The sequence below is a fragment of the Microtus pennsylvanicus genome, chromosome 22, assembly GCF_037038515.1.
Source record: "Microtus pennsylvanicus isolate mMicPen1 chromosome 22, mMicPen1.hap1, whole genome shotgun sequence".
In the NCBI taxonomy this organism is placed as follows: Eukaryota; Metazoa; Chordata; class Mammalia; order Rodentia; family Cricetidae; genus Microtus; species Microtus pennsylvanicus.
Genome location: NC_134600.1, coordinates 26,300,650 through 26,317,171, shown reverse-complemented (window position 1 = coordinate 26,317,171; position 16,522 = coordinate 26,300,650). Strand labels below are relative to the sequence as shown.

At 40.0% G+C, this 16,522-nt stretch overlaps 1 protein-coding gene across 1 annotated transcript in view; it reads left to right on the top strand.

The window, feature by feature from the left end:
* The first annotated feature begins 226 nt into the window (after positions 1 to 226).
* Positions 227 to 16,522, top strand: part of LOC142839746 (kinetochore protein NDC80 homolog) — a 29,725-nt gene continuing 13,429 nt past the window's right edge. The window contains exons 1-8 of the mRNA XM_075956026.1: positions 227 to 330; positions 3,633 to 3,756; positions 3,840 to 4,012; positions 5,059 to 5,161; positions 6,994 to 7,062; positions 11,164 to 11,257; positions 12,491 to 12,597; positions 13,449 to 13,593. Of these exons, the coding sequence (XP_075812141.1) occupies positions 230 to 330; positions 3,633 to 3,756; positions 3,840 to 4,012; positions 5,059 to 5,161; positions 6,994 to 7,062; positions 11,164 to 11,257; positions 12,491 to 12,597; positions 13,449 to 13,593 (916 nt within the window). The 5' untranslated portion in view covers positions 227 to 229. The remainder of the gene's footprint in view (positions 331 to 3,632; positions 3,757 to 3,839; positions 4,013 to 5,058; positions 5,162 to 6,993; positions 7,063 to 11,163; positions 11,258 to 12,490; positions 12,598 to 13,448; positions 13,594 to 16,522) is intronic.

Sequence of the window (16,522 nt, the reverse complement as noted above, 5' to 3'; positions counted from 1 at the left end):
GCACTGCCTTGTTTGAGTGTATTGAATACTTGAAGTTGCATAGGTGTTATCTGTACTGAGGACTTAAGTATACAGGAAAAACAAATACAGCACACAGGGAAAATGCTATCGTAAAGGAACAGACTTAGTTACTCTTCTACTTCAGAATAAAAGTGATAATTGTTGCTTAATGAACCACTTGCATCTGGAACATTTTTCTGATATTGAAATCATGAATTAGGTTCTAAGCATGAAGCGCAGTTCCGTTTCCACCGGTGGTGCTGGCTACTTCTCCACACAGGAACTGAGATCCCAGGACCTCGATAAAGCAGAACTTTATACCCCTCAAACGTAAGTGCCTCCAAACAATGGGTCTCACCTGCATACTGCCATGTTCTGTACCTAGTTCTCAGAAACTGTAGAATCAGATGGTGAAAGTCTAGTTCAGTATTGGAGTCTTTTACTCTCTGAAGCCATGTCTAGTTCAGTATTGGAGTCTTTTACTCTCTGAAGGTTGAGAATGACTTCAAAGAGCTTTGGCTATACTGTCTAAGTCTGTCAGTATTAATTATATTAGAAGTTAGTTCAACATTTGAGTCTTTTACTCTCTGAAGGTTAAGAATGACTTCAAAGAGCTTTGGTTTTCCTGTCTAAGTCTGTCAGTATTAATTATATTAGAAGTTAAACTAAGAAAATGTCAATATAATCTCAATTTAAAATATCAATCTCATTATAGGGTTTCAAAAATAAAATGGTTTTATTTGTTTATTTGCTTCTTTGTTTGTTTTGGTTTGGTTTTTGGAGACAGGATTTCTCTACGTAGCCCTAGCTTTCCTGGAACTCACACTGTAGACCAGGCTAGCATCGAACATTGAGATCTACCTGTCTGTGCCTCCCAAGTGCTCGGATTAAAGGTGTGTGCCACAACTGCCTACAATGCTTTTAATTTAAAAAAAATTTTTTGGGTGAGCAAGATATCTTAGCAGGTAAAGGCACTTATCACCAAGCCCAAACACCTGCTTTCAATCCCCAGACCCACATGGTAGAAGAGAACCTGCTGCTTCAGGTTGTCCTCTAACCACCAGCTGCTGTTCTCTCTCTCTCTTTCTCTCTCTGACACACACACACACACACACACAAATAAATAAATGTAAGAAAATTAAAACATTTCCAATGCAAAACAATTTCACTGGGCAGCAAAACATGGACTCCCACTTTTAAAGTCAGATCCCTTTAATAGCAGACTAATGAAAGACGGTTAGAATCCAGGTCTAGGAAGGTGAGCACCCAAACAGCCTAGGTTCCCACAAAGCCAGTACATGCAGTAGGATCAAAACCCAGTGTCATTGTTCTTGGCTTCTCAGCAGCCCTCATTGTCCGCCATGTTCAGAGAGTCCGGTTTTATCCCATGCTTTTTTAGACTTAGTCCAGCTGGCCTTGGTGAGTTCCCAATAGATCAGCCCCATTGACTCAGTGTGTGGGTGCACCCCTCGCGGTCCTGACTTCCTTGCTCATGTTCTCCGTCCTTCTGCTCCTCATTTGGACCATGGAAGCGCAGTCCGGTGCTCCAATGTGGGTCTCTGTCTTTATCTCCTTCGATTGCCAGATGAAGGTTCTATGGTGATATGCAAGATATTCATCAGTATGACTATAGGGTAGGGCCATTTCAGGCTCCCTCTCCTCAACTGCCCAAGGAACTAGCTGGGGACATCTCTCTGAACACCTGGGAACCCCTCTAGTGTCAAGGCTCTTGCCAACTCTAAAATTGGCTCCCTTAATTAAGATATATACTTCCCTGCTCCCGTATCTACCCTTCCTTTATCCCAACCATCCCATTTCCCCAAGTTCTTCCCATCCTCCCCTTCTCACTTTTCTCTCCCCATCTCCCTTTTCCCCTCTCCTTCAGTCTTATTTCCTCTCTCCACCCAGCCATATTATTTCTGTCTCCACCTCCTTAGTACGGCGCTTATAGGTGTGTGATCCCAAGGGCTGGGATCACCTCTCTGTGAGTTCTGTTTCTCTTTTAGACAGATTCAGTTTTGTGTAGCCCAGGGTGGCCTTGAACTAACAAAGATCCCTCTGACTCTGTCTCCAACAGAGGGTGTGTGTCACCAATCCCTGGCCTCTAGTGGCTTAGTTCTGCACTCTGATCTTTAGGCAAGCTTTATTTGTTAAAACATAAACAAAATACTACTACATTTCCCCTTTTCTGCCTGAAATTAAAAAAAAAAAGAATGATGCTCTAACTAAGTTAGAAGCTACATACAATAAATACAATAACTATATACAATATATGCAGGCAGTAAAAACATCAAACAATGTCTAGACTAGTTGCATTTGACAATTCAGAGAAAATAAAATTTCCATGTTAAAAAAAGAAAGAAAGATGGTTAGAATCTATGTCTGCTACTGCATTCAGACTGTCATAGCAGCCAGTCTCGAGGAAGCAATGTACGCACGACAGGATGAGAGGGAGAAGAACAAACAGCAGCTTAGTTTTGTTGTAGTGATGCCTAGATACACTCTGGAGAACTTTTTCTAGACTAGATCAGCAGTTGTCTGGATTGGAGGTGGGGAAGTTTGATACAGATGGACAGGAAGCAGTCTGTTATGTGTATGACCTGGTGTATGACCTCACCTTTTTGTACTTTGAATCCCTGGTGTATAAGAATGGAGATAGGCGTAGTGGTGGTGCACGCCTTTAATTAGGCAGAGGCAGTCTAATCTGTGGGTTTGAGGCTAGCCTGGTCTACAGACAAGTTCCAAGACAACCAGAGCTACACAGAAAAACCTGTCTTCCAAAAAAAAAAAAAAAGAATGGATACTGGGAGATGGCTCACTGGTTTAAAGTCATTCCATTTCTACCAGAGGACCCAAATTCAGTTCCCAGTAACCACATTGGGCAGCTTACAACCCCCTATAACTCTAGCTCCAGGAGATCCGATGCCCCTCTTGTGACCTCCATAGGCACTCACGTGCATGTGTGGTTATGCATATACAGACACAATATACATAAATAAAAATAGATCTTTTCATTTTTTTAATGGAGATAAGGGCAGACTCTCCTTTACAAGTAGTTCTGAATATTGAGTGTTCATATGGGTCAACTGTTCTTATGTTCTTCATGCATATTAACTCTTGATACTCAGAGACAATTTTCCCTTAAGGCATAATGGCAAACAAGGGAGTACAAGCAAGGGAGCAGTTACAGGGGGCGTAAATAGAGATGAAAGTGTTTAGGTTATTGAACAGGTTTGTAGACTACTTGATACAGAAGATCTATGGGCCTGCAACACACTTTTAAGGATAATGTTTGTGTTGATAATGTCATGCACAAGGAAATTTGGTTTGTTACTTGTGGTGCTGAGGATTGAGCAGATAGCACTACACAAGCTGAACAAAACACTGAGATGTATCCTTGTCCCAGAAGTACATTTTATTCCCCCCACATTTTATGCAGAAAACTGCTGTAACCTCATGGTATGCTCTCCTGCTTTAAGGAATACATTGTGTTTAGTTATTTAAAACTTAAAGGTAATAGTAACCTTGGTGCTGTGGTTACTATTTGTGTGTGTGATGGATAGCCTTGAAATAATGCAGACTTGAACACAAAAGGAAATGTTTTTGATTGCCTTCTTAAAATATTATTCTAGGACCAGTGGCCATTCATCCAGAACTAGACAACTTGGGAAATGTTCACGTTCTGAAATGATGAAAGATCCAAGACCCCTTAATGATAAAGCATTCATTCACGAATGTATTAAACAGCTCTATAAGGTATTAAATTGTCTGATTTGTGTTTTTGCTCCCAACATTTTTTCTAATTCAAAACTTTCAATGCCTCATAAAAATGATTGTAGTTTCTTACAGAAAATGGTTATAAACATCATCTATCAATAAAGTCTCTACAAGCCCCATCAACAAAAGACTTCCTTAGGATCTTTGCATTTCTTTATGGTTTCCTCTGCCCATCATATAAAATTCCTGACAGGAAATTTGAAGAAGAGATTCCAAGAATTTTTAAAGACCTTGGGTATGTAATATTTTTATTAGCCTAAGATCTTATCAGGACAAAGAAGAAACACGTGTTATAAGTTGGTGAATACGTTGAGTTAGTAGGTTCAGTTTTAGGATGAGCACTGTGAACAGTATGTGTAGGATGCACTGAAGAGAAAGGAAAATTGATAGATTGTACCATATTCAACGTTTTTTTTCCTTTAACAAAACACCAATGCTTGGTAATTGGTAAATATAGGAGTTATTGAGCTAAAGAGATGGCTCAGTGGTTAAGAGAACTGGCTGCTCTTCCAGAGGACTCAGCTTAGGTTCTCAGCACCACATGGTGCCTCACAGTCATAAACAGTGATTCCTCTTTTGACCTCCACAGCCACCAGGCACACACATGTTCTGCATATCTGGGGGAACTATGAAGCCAAGCTGTTTACTGACTAGTTCTCCATAGCTTGCTCAGCTTGCTTTTTCCTACAGTTCAGTACTACCTACGCAGCTGGCACTGCCCACAGTGGACTAGCCCTCTCCTGACAGTCATGAGTTAAGGAAGTGCTCCATGGATATGCCCATGAGCCAGCCTAATGGAGACAATTCCTCTATTGAGGCTCTGTCTTTCCAGATGGCTTTAGTCTGTGTCTGGTTGACAAAGCTAACCAGCAGAGAGATGAAGTTTAAAGGCATTATAAATAAAGACAAGCACAGATCAGATGTGGTGTTGCACACATGTGATCCCAACACTTGAGGAAACTGAGGATGGGAAGCTTTGTTTGGAGACACAGGGATGGAAGTAGATTTAGTGACAGGTAATCACTAAAGTGTAATAGAAGTACATTGAATGTAGGAAAATGAAAATTTTTTTTAGGAGAATCCTTCTATACTCAGCTGTTAAACATCATGCAAAGTAATCTGTGGGATGTGAATAAATACGCAAAAATCATTGATGAATAAAATCTCCAGAGTAGACTCAAATATCTTCACAGCAGGTGTATGTGCAGCTTTAAAATACACCTTTACTGTAGCCTTTATGCTTGCTAACACGGTTGCTCCTTATCTTCCTGTTTCTCTTAGGTATCCCTTTGCACTGTCCAAGAGCTCCCTCTATGCAGTGGGAGCCCCTCATACCTGGCCTCACATCGTGGCAGCCTTGGTATGGCTGATAGACTGCATCAAGGTATTTGATTGATAGTTTAAATCTTACCTTTAAACGTTTAGTTTTTGTTTTGTTTTGTTTTTCCTCACAACCATTTTCTATTCTCTCCCAGTCTGACTTTTGCAACTTGTCTCAAACCCTGCTTCTGTTTGATTTGAAGTTCTTCAAACTGTTAGTGTAAGAACGGTGATCAGGGAGAAGCTCTGCTTGACAGATTATGTTCCTGGGGTGTTACTGTTTAGAAAAAATGAGCCCATCATTTTTCTTTGCGAAATTCATTTTCTCCTTTTTAAAAAATGAAATCAGTATTAATCACAAAAAATAGGGAAATATTGAATGAATATTTTCCCAACTTACAGATAACTTTTAAGTCATTTTCTTTGGATATAGTTTTATTTGGTTTTGTGGTATTAGGTGTTGAACCGTGGGTGGCTCTACCACTGAGGTGTACTTCAGCCCTGGATATAGGTTTCAAAGTCCTGTTTACTCTAAAAATGTGTACAGTCATGTTTCACATGCTGATGTTCAGTCATTGATGGCTGGCATGGTGGTCCCATAAGATTATCACAGATATGAACTAATTTCTGTCACTTAGTGATGGAGCCATTGCAAAATTGCCCATCTCTGGTGATGCTGATATAAACCTGTGCTGCAGCCATATAAAAGTATAGCACATGAGTTAATGTTGCCTAACATGTTTACCCTACTTATTTTTAAACAGATAATTTTTACTGTAAAACAGTGCCATGTTAATCTGGAACAGCCTCTTTTTTTCTACATATTAACAAGTTTTCCTCCAAGGAAACTTATAGCAATTAAAAATACTCAGCCTTCAGATGTGATAGCACAACCCTTTTAGTCCTAGCACTTGGGACAGAGGCAGGCAGATCTCTTCGTTCAGGGACAGCCTGGTCTATGCAGAGAAAGCCTGTTTCTAAGCAGCCATGTATGAGCATTGCGTGCCTATGGAGAGGCATTACTGTTTCAAACTCTACCTATGTGGAAACTTTAAAGCTGTTTTCTTAGTTTTACATCTCTCTATGTGCTTTTGCTATTAATTTGAAACTTTCTTTCTTTGGTTGGTTGGTTTTTCTGAGAGTGAATCTCACCATGTTGCCTAGTCTGTACTCTGGGGTCAAATAATCTTCCCACTGCTATCTGGTAAATAGCTGGAACTACAGGTATGTGCCACTGCATCCAGCTTTAATCCAGCATTTAATTTGAACCTTTTCGTATGAAATCCCTTCTGTCTCAAACTGAGCCAATGATTTGGGAAGGGTTATTGTTGGGTTTGGTTTGGTTTTGCTGTCAGGTTGTTATTTTTTCTGATCCCAAATTGCTTCATAATATTTTATAAGTGGCTTGATACTCTCTCTCATTCTTCACTGTGCCTCTTTGCTCACTTGGCACACAGTCTGTCTGCATAGCAGCAATTTGACCATGGCCCCATCTTAAAGGTTGCATGAGCTCCAAAATAAATTTTGGTTAGGGCGTGGCTTGGATCTCCTGTGCCCTGAACAATGCTCAGAAATAGTATTTTGTTAGAGAATACCACCTTCACCTGGTGGGAGCCCCATTCTATAGCTTTAGGTGAAGACCCTGTCTCTACACAATGTCAGCAAAGGGCTTGAGAGATGACATGGTTAAGAGAACTTCCTACCCTTCCAGAGAACCAGACTCCCAGCACCCACACCAGGTAGCTTTTAATTACCTATAACTCCAGCAACATGGAGGCCAGTGCCCTCTTCTGACCTCGCAGAACACTGTATATATAATAAACAAATCTTTAAAAAAGAATGAATTTTACAAACTATCAAACCACTAATCTAATGTGTTGTTTGTTTACTAATTAGATTCATCATGCCATGAAAGAAAGCACAACTTGTGGAGAAGAAACAGAAGATGGAATTAAACATAATAAGGTACCATATATTACGATAAACAATATATAAAGAGGATGCTTTTATATTCTTCACGAAAAGGTGTTCTTTTATAGAATTTGTCTTTTGCTTTCTAGGAAATTTCTGAGGTTGATTTTTTTAAAACCAGATTTAATTCATTAATTTTTCCTGTGTAAAATCCCTCATGTGGTGGCCACAGCTAGAGCCTTTGTCCTCTGAGCAGAGACACTGTTGCGAGTTTTCGCAGATGGTCAATGAATTCCCGGTAAGGAGACTTGGTGAATATAGTCTTTTTCTGGAGGTTAGGGGTCAGGTAACTATAGGCCATGGAGATGGCCTCAAAGGTGACCTTGGCAAGGTTGCCCAAATTCTTACTACATATTCCTGACTGTCCTAGAACTTTCTATCCAGACCAGGCTGCTCCTGACTCAAAGAGATGTCCCTGCTTGGCTTCCAAATGCTGGGACTGACAACATTGAAAGCCATTCCAAAGCAAAATGCATATAAAATAGATTAATCTAAAGGAAAATATTTTTAGTAAAATAAGATTGTTCTGGGGCTGGAGAGATGGCTCAGAGGTCAAGAGCATTGACTGCTCTTCCAAAGATCCTGAGTTCAATTCCCAGCAAACTACATGGTGCTCACAACCATGTCTAATGAGATCTGGTGTGCTCTTCTGGCATGGAGGTGTACAGGCAGAAAGAACATTGTATTCCTAATAAGTAAATAAATCTTTTTAAAAATTGATCTTTAAAAAATACTTAGTGTGCCTACTATTGAAATGACATTATAACTTCCTAAAATTACTAAGCACAAAACTTAAAAATGCAAATTTAACCATGTTCATCCCTTTAATCCCAGGACTCAGGAGGCAGAAGCAGACAGACCTCTGTGAGTTCATGGCCAGCCTGGTCTCTATAGTAAATCCCAGACTAGCCAGGGCTACATAGTGAGACCTGTCTCAAAAAGAACTGAAAGGAAGGAAGGAAGGAAGGAAGGAAGGAAGGAAGGAAGGAAGAAAGAAAGAAAGAAAGAAAGAAAGAAAGAAAGAAAGAAAAGTGTTGGAACTAATATATGTGTTATAGATAAGTTTCCTTTTCCTCCTGCTTCTTACTTTAATGTAATTATTTATCAATACAAAACATAACTATTTGTTGAGGAGAGGGGTTAGGGAATTGCTGGGGCTTGAATCCAAGGCATTTTGCATGCCAAAAAGTCCTCTTAAATTATTCAGATTGGCCTTAAACTACTGTGTACTCAAGGAAAGCCTTGAACTCACAAACCTTCCGCTTTGGCTTCACAAGTAGCTGAGACTGCAGGATTGGCACATATTGACCCTTAAAATACTGCATGTAGGTTGTTCTGGTTTATTTTGTTTGGTCTGCTGTAGTTAGGCATATTGTTACTTAGCTCAGTTACCACTTCTAAAATTAGTTGTGCTAAATGTAATAAACAGTTGGGTATGGTGGTATACTCCCATAACCTCAGCACACAGAAGGCTAAAACATGGGAGGTCATAAATGCCGAAGAGAAAAGCAATTATTTGTTGAAGAGATTTCTGTCTTGCCCGGTTCCTGCAAACATTAAGTCCCAAAGAAATCACACAGAGGTCTACATTAGTTATAAACTGATTGGCCCATTAGCTCAGGCTTCTTATTAACTCTTATATTAGTCCATTCTTATCTGTGTTAGCCACGTGGCTTAGTACCTTTTTCAGCAGCATAGTCACATCTTGCTTCTGTGTCTGGACAGGAGTGCAGAGGGAGCTTCCCTCTTCTCGGAATTCTCCTGTTCTCATTGACCACCTCTACTACCTGTCTGGTTGTCCTGCCTATACTTCCTGCCTGGCTACTGACCAATCAGTGTTATTTAAAACATAATTGACAGAATATAGACGATTGTCCCACACCAATTATTTTTTTTAAAAAAGTAAGTATAAGTTGGTTCCATATGCTTTATTAGAACATAAAATGCACGGCAAACCCCACTTTATTCTAAAATACAAACATTAGCTCGAGAATGAACTTGACATTATTCATATTGCCTGATATATATTAAGGACCATAGGCATCTCAGAATAAAAATTGCTTTGTGCACTAGTTTTAACTGTGTCTTGTTAAAGCCTGTCTCACAAAACGAAAGTGGTAATCATTCTAGTCTTATTTTTTATCAATGCCCGAGAAATAGTTTAAAGTTACATTAACTGACTAGCGTAGCATCAATGACATGTTTTGCTCAGAGTGTACATGTGTACATTCATGTGTGTCACATGCGCATGTGAGGTCAGAGGACAACTTTCAGGGGTTGACTCCTTCTCCCACGATAGACCCTGAGTCTCAAACTCAACTTTCAAGGGTTGACTCCTTCTCCCACTATAGACCCTGAGTCTCAACCTCAAGTGGGCAGACTTGCAAAGGAAGTACTTTTACCCACTCAGCTGTCCAACCAACCCACCCCTTTGTTTGAAACAAGAATGAACCTGCCATATTAAGCAGTGATCCAAGCTGGAGAGGCTGCTGGAGAACCTTTTACCCTTTCCTCTTGAGAATCCTCAGGCTGGAGACAGAGCTCTTTCAGAGCGCTTGCCTGAAGCATCCAGAGCCCTGGGCTCTGTCAGCCCCTCAGCAGTAGCAGCAAAGCTCCTAGGGAAGAGCCCACCGTGGCAGGGCATGTACAGCGGATGACACTTTTAGCACAGTTTATCACAGGATAACTCACCTTCTGGTCGTCAGCTTTGTGGGAAGACAAACTACTTAGGATTGACTCAGTGGCATGAAGGTATAGTCATTTGCCACCAGTGGGGTCCCCTTCTGGTTACAGGAATGTTTACTGCCTATCTAGGCTTCTCTTCCATATCAACAGGGTCACGAGAGGGTTTGTTAGTAAGCACAGTATTGGTGAAAAGGTACGCGTTTGTCTTGGGAAATATGTACTTTATCTAGGCTGTGGAATACTCTGATTAGCTGTTCTCAGAGTCACGTGTTGTGAGACAATATGATTCCAACATTCAGGGAGGTTGAGGAAGAAGAGTCACCAGTCAGAGGCCACGCTGGGCTACATAGTGAGTTCCAAGGCTGACCTACACTGGTCAAAATGCTTCATGTTTGAAAACAGAACTTTCTCTTGGGTCACAGCTCTAATAGTCTCCTCTTAGGGCTCCACCTTCCATAGTATTATTCACCTGAAGTTTCTGACTTTCATGATTAGTCCCTGTCTGTCTAATTGGAATTGGACAATCATAATATATTTCAATTTTTCATAAGGTGCAAACCCTTCTTTTTTTCTTCCAGTCTTATACATGCATAGTAGTGACTCAGAGCTTTTGTTTTGGCTTGTTTGTTTGAGTCTTTGTTTAAAAATATACTATTATTTTATGTGTGTGGATGATTTGCCTGCGTGTAAGTCTGTGTACCATATGTGTGCAGTGCCCATGGAGGCCAAAAGAGAGTGTCAGATCCTCTGGACTAGCATGACAAAGAGTTGTGAGCCACCATGTGGGTGCAGAGAACCAAAACCAGCTCCTCTATATTAGCAACATTTACTCTCAACCACTGAGCTATCTCTGTAGCCTCCGCTTCGTCGTCGTCGTCATCATCATCAACATCATCATTATTATTGTTATGTTTGCTTTTTTATGTTTGGACATATTTTGCTTGCATATATGTGTGAGCCACATATTGCCTATGGCCCCAGGAAGTCAGAGAGGGCAGCAGCTCCTCTGGGACTGGTGCTGTGAATAGTTGTGTGGCGCCATTTTGGTGATGGGAACAAACCAGGTCCTGTACAGGAGGACCACTGAGCATCGCCAGTCCCAGCATTCTCCTTAAAGAAGACTAAGTTTGTGCATTTTATGTCAAATTATACTTTTTAGTAAGCTTCCTGGGTTGACTTCAAAATATCTACCCAAATTGTGTATTTTCATCCCTATTCATGTTTAGAAGTAATAGATTGTGTACATCTTTATAGCACAGTTAATAGCAGGTTTTCAATCTGTTATTCTAAGGAATTTATAAAACTGCCTACTCCATTTTTATTCAAATTTAAATTTCCAATTTGAAAAAAATGAAACAAACGAAATACCAAATCATGTCTTTGTTTTAAAAATCTACTTATCATAATCAGTTGTTTCTGGACTACACCATCAAATGCTATGAGAAGTTCATGAGTGGTGCTGACACCTTTGAAGAGGAGAATGCAGAGCTGCAGTTGAAGCTGAGTAAGTGCCCTCCCTGCTGGGCTGCCACTTGACTCTGGGTGCTTGCTTGTTTTGTCATGCCTGTTTTTTTTTTCATTAGCTACTGTATGAGGTGGGTACCTATGAATTGTTCTTTGATGGTTCTTTAATGGGGACAAGTAATAGTTAAGCAAAAAATAGTCAGCCCTGAGTCATACCCCTTTCTGGCTATGTGAATTCAAGACATGTTTGACCTCTTTGAAACTTAATGAACTAGAAAGCAATGGAATAAAATACCAGGCGATGGTGGTGCACTCCTTTAATCCCAGCACTTGGGAGGCAGAGTTTGAGGCCAGCCTGGTCTACAAAGTAAGTTCCAGGAGAGTCAAGGCTTCACAGAGAAACCCTGTTTCAGAGAGAGAGAGAGAGAGAGAGAGAGAGAGAGAGAGAGAGAGAGAGAGAGAGAGAGAGAGAGATATTAAAGGAAGTTAACAAGCCATTATATTTCCATATAAATTATTTTTCCCTCAGTGTTATGTAGTGATGGGGGAATATCACTTTGACACCTATGGCACAAAAGGTCAGAGGGAAAACCAACATTCCTCAGGATGCACTAAGGATGTAAGAGCAGAGAACAGACCAGCTGTTGTAAGTATCCCCTCTCTGTCCAGGGAGCACATAGACATAAAAATGTCAAGTGTAGCAGGTGGAAAGGTAGATATTTGAGATCACTAGAGCTTGTCAGCCAGCCAAACTGACCAAACCAGGGAGAGATCTTATCTAGGACATTAGATGAAAACAGCCAAGTAAGGTCCACAATGTAACCCTTGATTATGTATGCACACATGCATACTCATGCCCACATAAACATGCATAACTCACACAAGGGAAAATTCATTGTGATCTAATATGGAAAACATTTCGTGAGTTATTTAATGTTTCTATATTCAATTAAACATATAAATTAATCTACTCAAATATATTTTTACATACCTACTGTGTGCCAGGCACCAAAAATGCAGTAATGAAGAACAGATTATCTTGACTTTATTCTCTTAGAAAGTAATGATAATTAAATGGGGAACCATTAGGCAAATAACAACAGGTGCTATGAAAGAAAGCTTAAGCAAGTTGAGGGCAATAGGCTATTCCATGGAGTAAAAATAACACTTGCTATTTTAGAAGGTAGCATTGGGGGAAGGGAGAGGATAAGGTACTGAAAACCAGAAGGATGCTGTAGGTTGATTCTGATGAAGTGTTTGGGCTTTTTTCCAGATGATTTATATAAGGTAGATGCATCCAAGCTGGAGTCATTAGCAGCAGAAAACAGAGCACTAAATGAGCAGATTGCAAGATTGGAGAAAGAAAGAGAAAAAGAACCGGTTAGTTTCTTTTTGAACTCACTTGACAACTCTTTAGACTCTTGAGCCTGTTTGAGAAGACCCTCTTATGGAAGGTGTTTTTAAATGGGTTAACAAATAAGCTTCTTAAAGGTAGGATAGTACAGACTTTCAGTGAAGCCATGGGTGGTATCTGCGGTGCTTTGTTTCCCTTGTGGTCTATCAGTCATGGACTAATGGTGCTCAGAATGTGATGAAAGACTCCTGCCTGTTTACATAAGGCCCAAACTCCCCTTTGGACAGGGTCCCTGGGGTATTCACTTGTAAGGAGCATTGTTCTCAAGAGGTCCTGAGTTTAGGTAGTGAAAACACAGTGGTATACTGTATACTTATAGAGGATACTGTAACATGCATGTTTTTATAAAAGCAAGATGATAATGTGGCTGTTTATTTGAATATGTAAGGGTATTTTGACTATAACAGATGCTCACAGTGCCCATGGAGAACAGAAGAAGGTGTCAAATCTGAACTCAAGATACAGAGAGTTGTTAAATTGAATCCAGGTCCAATGAAAGCAGGCAGCGCTCATAACCCTGAGCCCAGCTCTCCAACCCTGATAGCAGAATCTTTATCTTGGTTTAATTAGTGGAACACCTAGATTGTTCTGAAAAGTAATCAGATATTAAGTATTTGTGTTTCTACATTATCCTTGGTTTTTCCCTATCCGAAACTGAAGTCTTTCATTAAATTATAACGTTACAGTAATACCAAAATTCTTTTTTTTTTTAGTTCTTTTGACTTCTTCTAAGATAAGTGTAAATAATATTGCTTTCTTTAAAATACAGAATGCTTCTTGGTAAAAGTAACTAATTTAGTATGTTTTTTTCTTCAAGAATTGTCTAGAATCCTTGAAAAAATTGAAAGCTTCCTTGCAATCAGATGTGGAAAAGTATAAAGCATACCTGAGCAGTTTGGAGTCACATTCGTCCATCCTAGATGAGAAACTGAGTGGCCTGGATGAAGAAATTAGTAGACTAGGTAAGCAGAGCTAAGGGATCATTTAGATTGGCCTATGGGCCTCTGTGAACAGCTATGTGATCTTTTCCTTCTGATAACTTCCTGTAGTAGTTATCAAGTTTTCAGTATTAGTTCTTTCAACCAGGCATAGTAGCACACACCTTTAATCCTAGCACGTGGGAAGCAGAGGCAGGTGGATCTCTGTGAGTTTGCAGCCAGCCTGGTCTACAAAATGAGTTCCAGGACAGCCAGAGCGGTATCGTGAGACGCTGTCTCAAAAAAACCAAGATAATAATTGTTGTCTGGGTTTTCGTCCTGCCTAGTTTCTGTCTTCCCACCAGGTCCCACAGCCATTTATCCCCAAATAAATCACACAGAGGTCTATAGTAATGACAAACTGATTGGCCCATTAGCTCAGGCGTCTTATTAACTCTTATAACTTATATTAACCCATTATTCTTATCTATGTTGGCCACATGGCTCAGTTCAGCGGAGCAATCACATCTTTCTTCTTCTGTGGTTGGGACAGGACTGGGGAGGAATAAATTCTTCTGTTCTCCTTTACCCACCTCTACTTCCTGCCTGGCTACTGGCCAATCAGCATTTACTTAAAACATAATTGACAGAATATAGACAATTGTCCTGCAACAAATAATAATTATTTTTTTCTCTCATAGTTCCAAATGTAATCTAAGAGCCAATGAATGTGTGCTTGCCAAAGGACTCAGGAGGAATCTGTTTTTCCAGCTTGTATGGCTGATAGCATACCTGGGCTCATGTCCACATCACTCTAATCTCTACCTCCATCTTCTTACTGTCTTTTCTCTGCATCCTCTTTTTTTTCTTCCTTCTTTTTAAGACTATATTTGTATCCCATGCTGGTTTTGAATTGAAGATCCTCTGGCCCCAGCCTCCAGGGGCCCATAATAATACATAGCCCAAGATCACCTGAAACTCAAAATATTGCCTCAAAAAATTAGAATTATAAATTGTCACCACACCCTTCTCCCTTCTGTCCTCTCTCTGTCTTTTCTTTTTTTTTTTCGTTGATTTGCTGGTTTGGTTTTTTTCTTCAGAGATAGGGTTTCCCTGTGTTGTCCTGGCGGTCTTGGAACTCTCTTTGTAGACCAGGATGGTGTTGAACTCACAGAGATCCACCTCCAGAGTGCTGGGAATAAAATGTGTGCCATCACTGCCCAGCTCTATTTTTTTTAAGTCTTAATGTATATGTTAAGTTTATGTGTACCACCTGTGTACCTGATACCCTCAAGTCAGAAGAGGGTGTCAGATCTGCCGGAACTGAAGTCACAGATGGTTGTAAGCTACCCATGTAGGCCCTGGGAACCAAATCTGGGCCCTCTGGAAGAGCACTGAGTACTTCAACTGCTGAGCATCTCTCTGGTCCCTATGTCTTCATCTTCCTATCTACATGAACTCTCCATTTGCTATCTTACAGTGATACCTATGGTGATGTTTAAGGCACAGCTACATAATCCAGGGTTCTCTCACGTCAGCGTTCCCAATCACTTGTATGAAGACCATTTTCCAGATAAGGTGATATTTACATGTTTGAGAGATGTGTAGCCCTTTCCAGCCCACTGTAACTTCCAGTGTTCTCAGTACATGGCTTTTTTGTTTTGAACAGTCCTACTGAGCAAACCCGGTTGGCCTACACTCTTGACCGTCCACTTATCTCAGCTTTTCAAGTACTAGGGTTATAGGTGTGCACTGCTGTTCCTGTCTGGCTTCAGCACAGGCTTTTTGAAGCCAACAGACAACCTATTCTAAGAACGGAAGTCCTCGAATATGAACCTGTATGTGTTTTTAATATAATAATACATTATATATAAATTTATAGCTATATATTATATATATACTATAAACTATAATTTTATATATTTATGGTACATTCTAATATATTCTATATAAATATATTGTTTTACATTATAAACCAGATCCCTTTTTACATTTTTACTTAGTATGTGTATGTTATATGTGTGAGGACATGCCACAGGATACATGTGGAGGTAAAAGGACAACTCTTGCAGTCCATTCTCTCCTTGCAGCTTTACATAGTCTGGGTATCAATCTCAGTTTGGTAGGCCATAACCAGCGAGACTCTTGATCTCTGCCTCCTTTGGCTGCCTGTAACTGTCGAATCCTCTGTCAGTGCCATGTAAGCAAGTCCGCAGCTGAAACGGGTTAAAAACAAAGTGGAAACCTGCACGCGCCCCATCCTCTACACACAACAGCACAGCAAAGGATGCTCCTGAGTGTCCTGCATCTTCCTAACATTGGATTCAGGAGCACATGCCAACTGTAGTGAAGCTTTGGAAAATACTATGACACATAGTACTTGCTAACTTCTGTGATGCCAGAAACAGCAGAAGTCGACTGAAGTCACAGAGCCATTAAACTACAGTTTAAAAATAAGTATAAGGAGAGCTGCAGTTTTCCTAGAATTCAGCAATTTCTTCCTTCAGGTTTTCCCAATTTATGTCTATCATATGTAGATTGTGAAGATGGTCTTTAGAGTTTTGGATTTAACTCTATGTAGTTCTGATCATCTACAAACCAAGGCTTGTAATTGTCACATAGTATATACTAAAATCAAGTTTATACAAAATACTCCAATTGTGCATATTGTGTTTGCTCTAAGTGAATGCTGTTTTCTTGGCCCCTGATTTATGTCCTTTGCTATTCCATATCCTAGACTATTCTCTTAGTTCCAGTGTAATTAAACCAATACTAATATTATTCTTTTCTTTACACATAATCAAACGAATTGGTACATATGTTCTTTTTGTGAGTGTATAGGACATGACATACGTATGTCTATGTGTGGGTTTATGTTCATGTGTGGTATGTGCATACATGTGGATGGAACCTGGAGATCAACACCAAGGTCTTCCTTGATCACTCTGCACCTTACTTTGAAACATGGCATCTC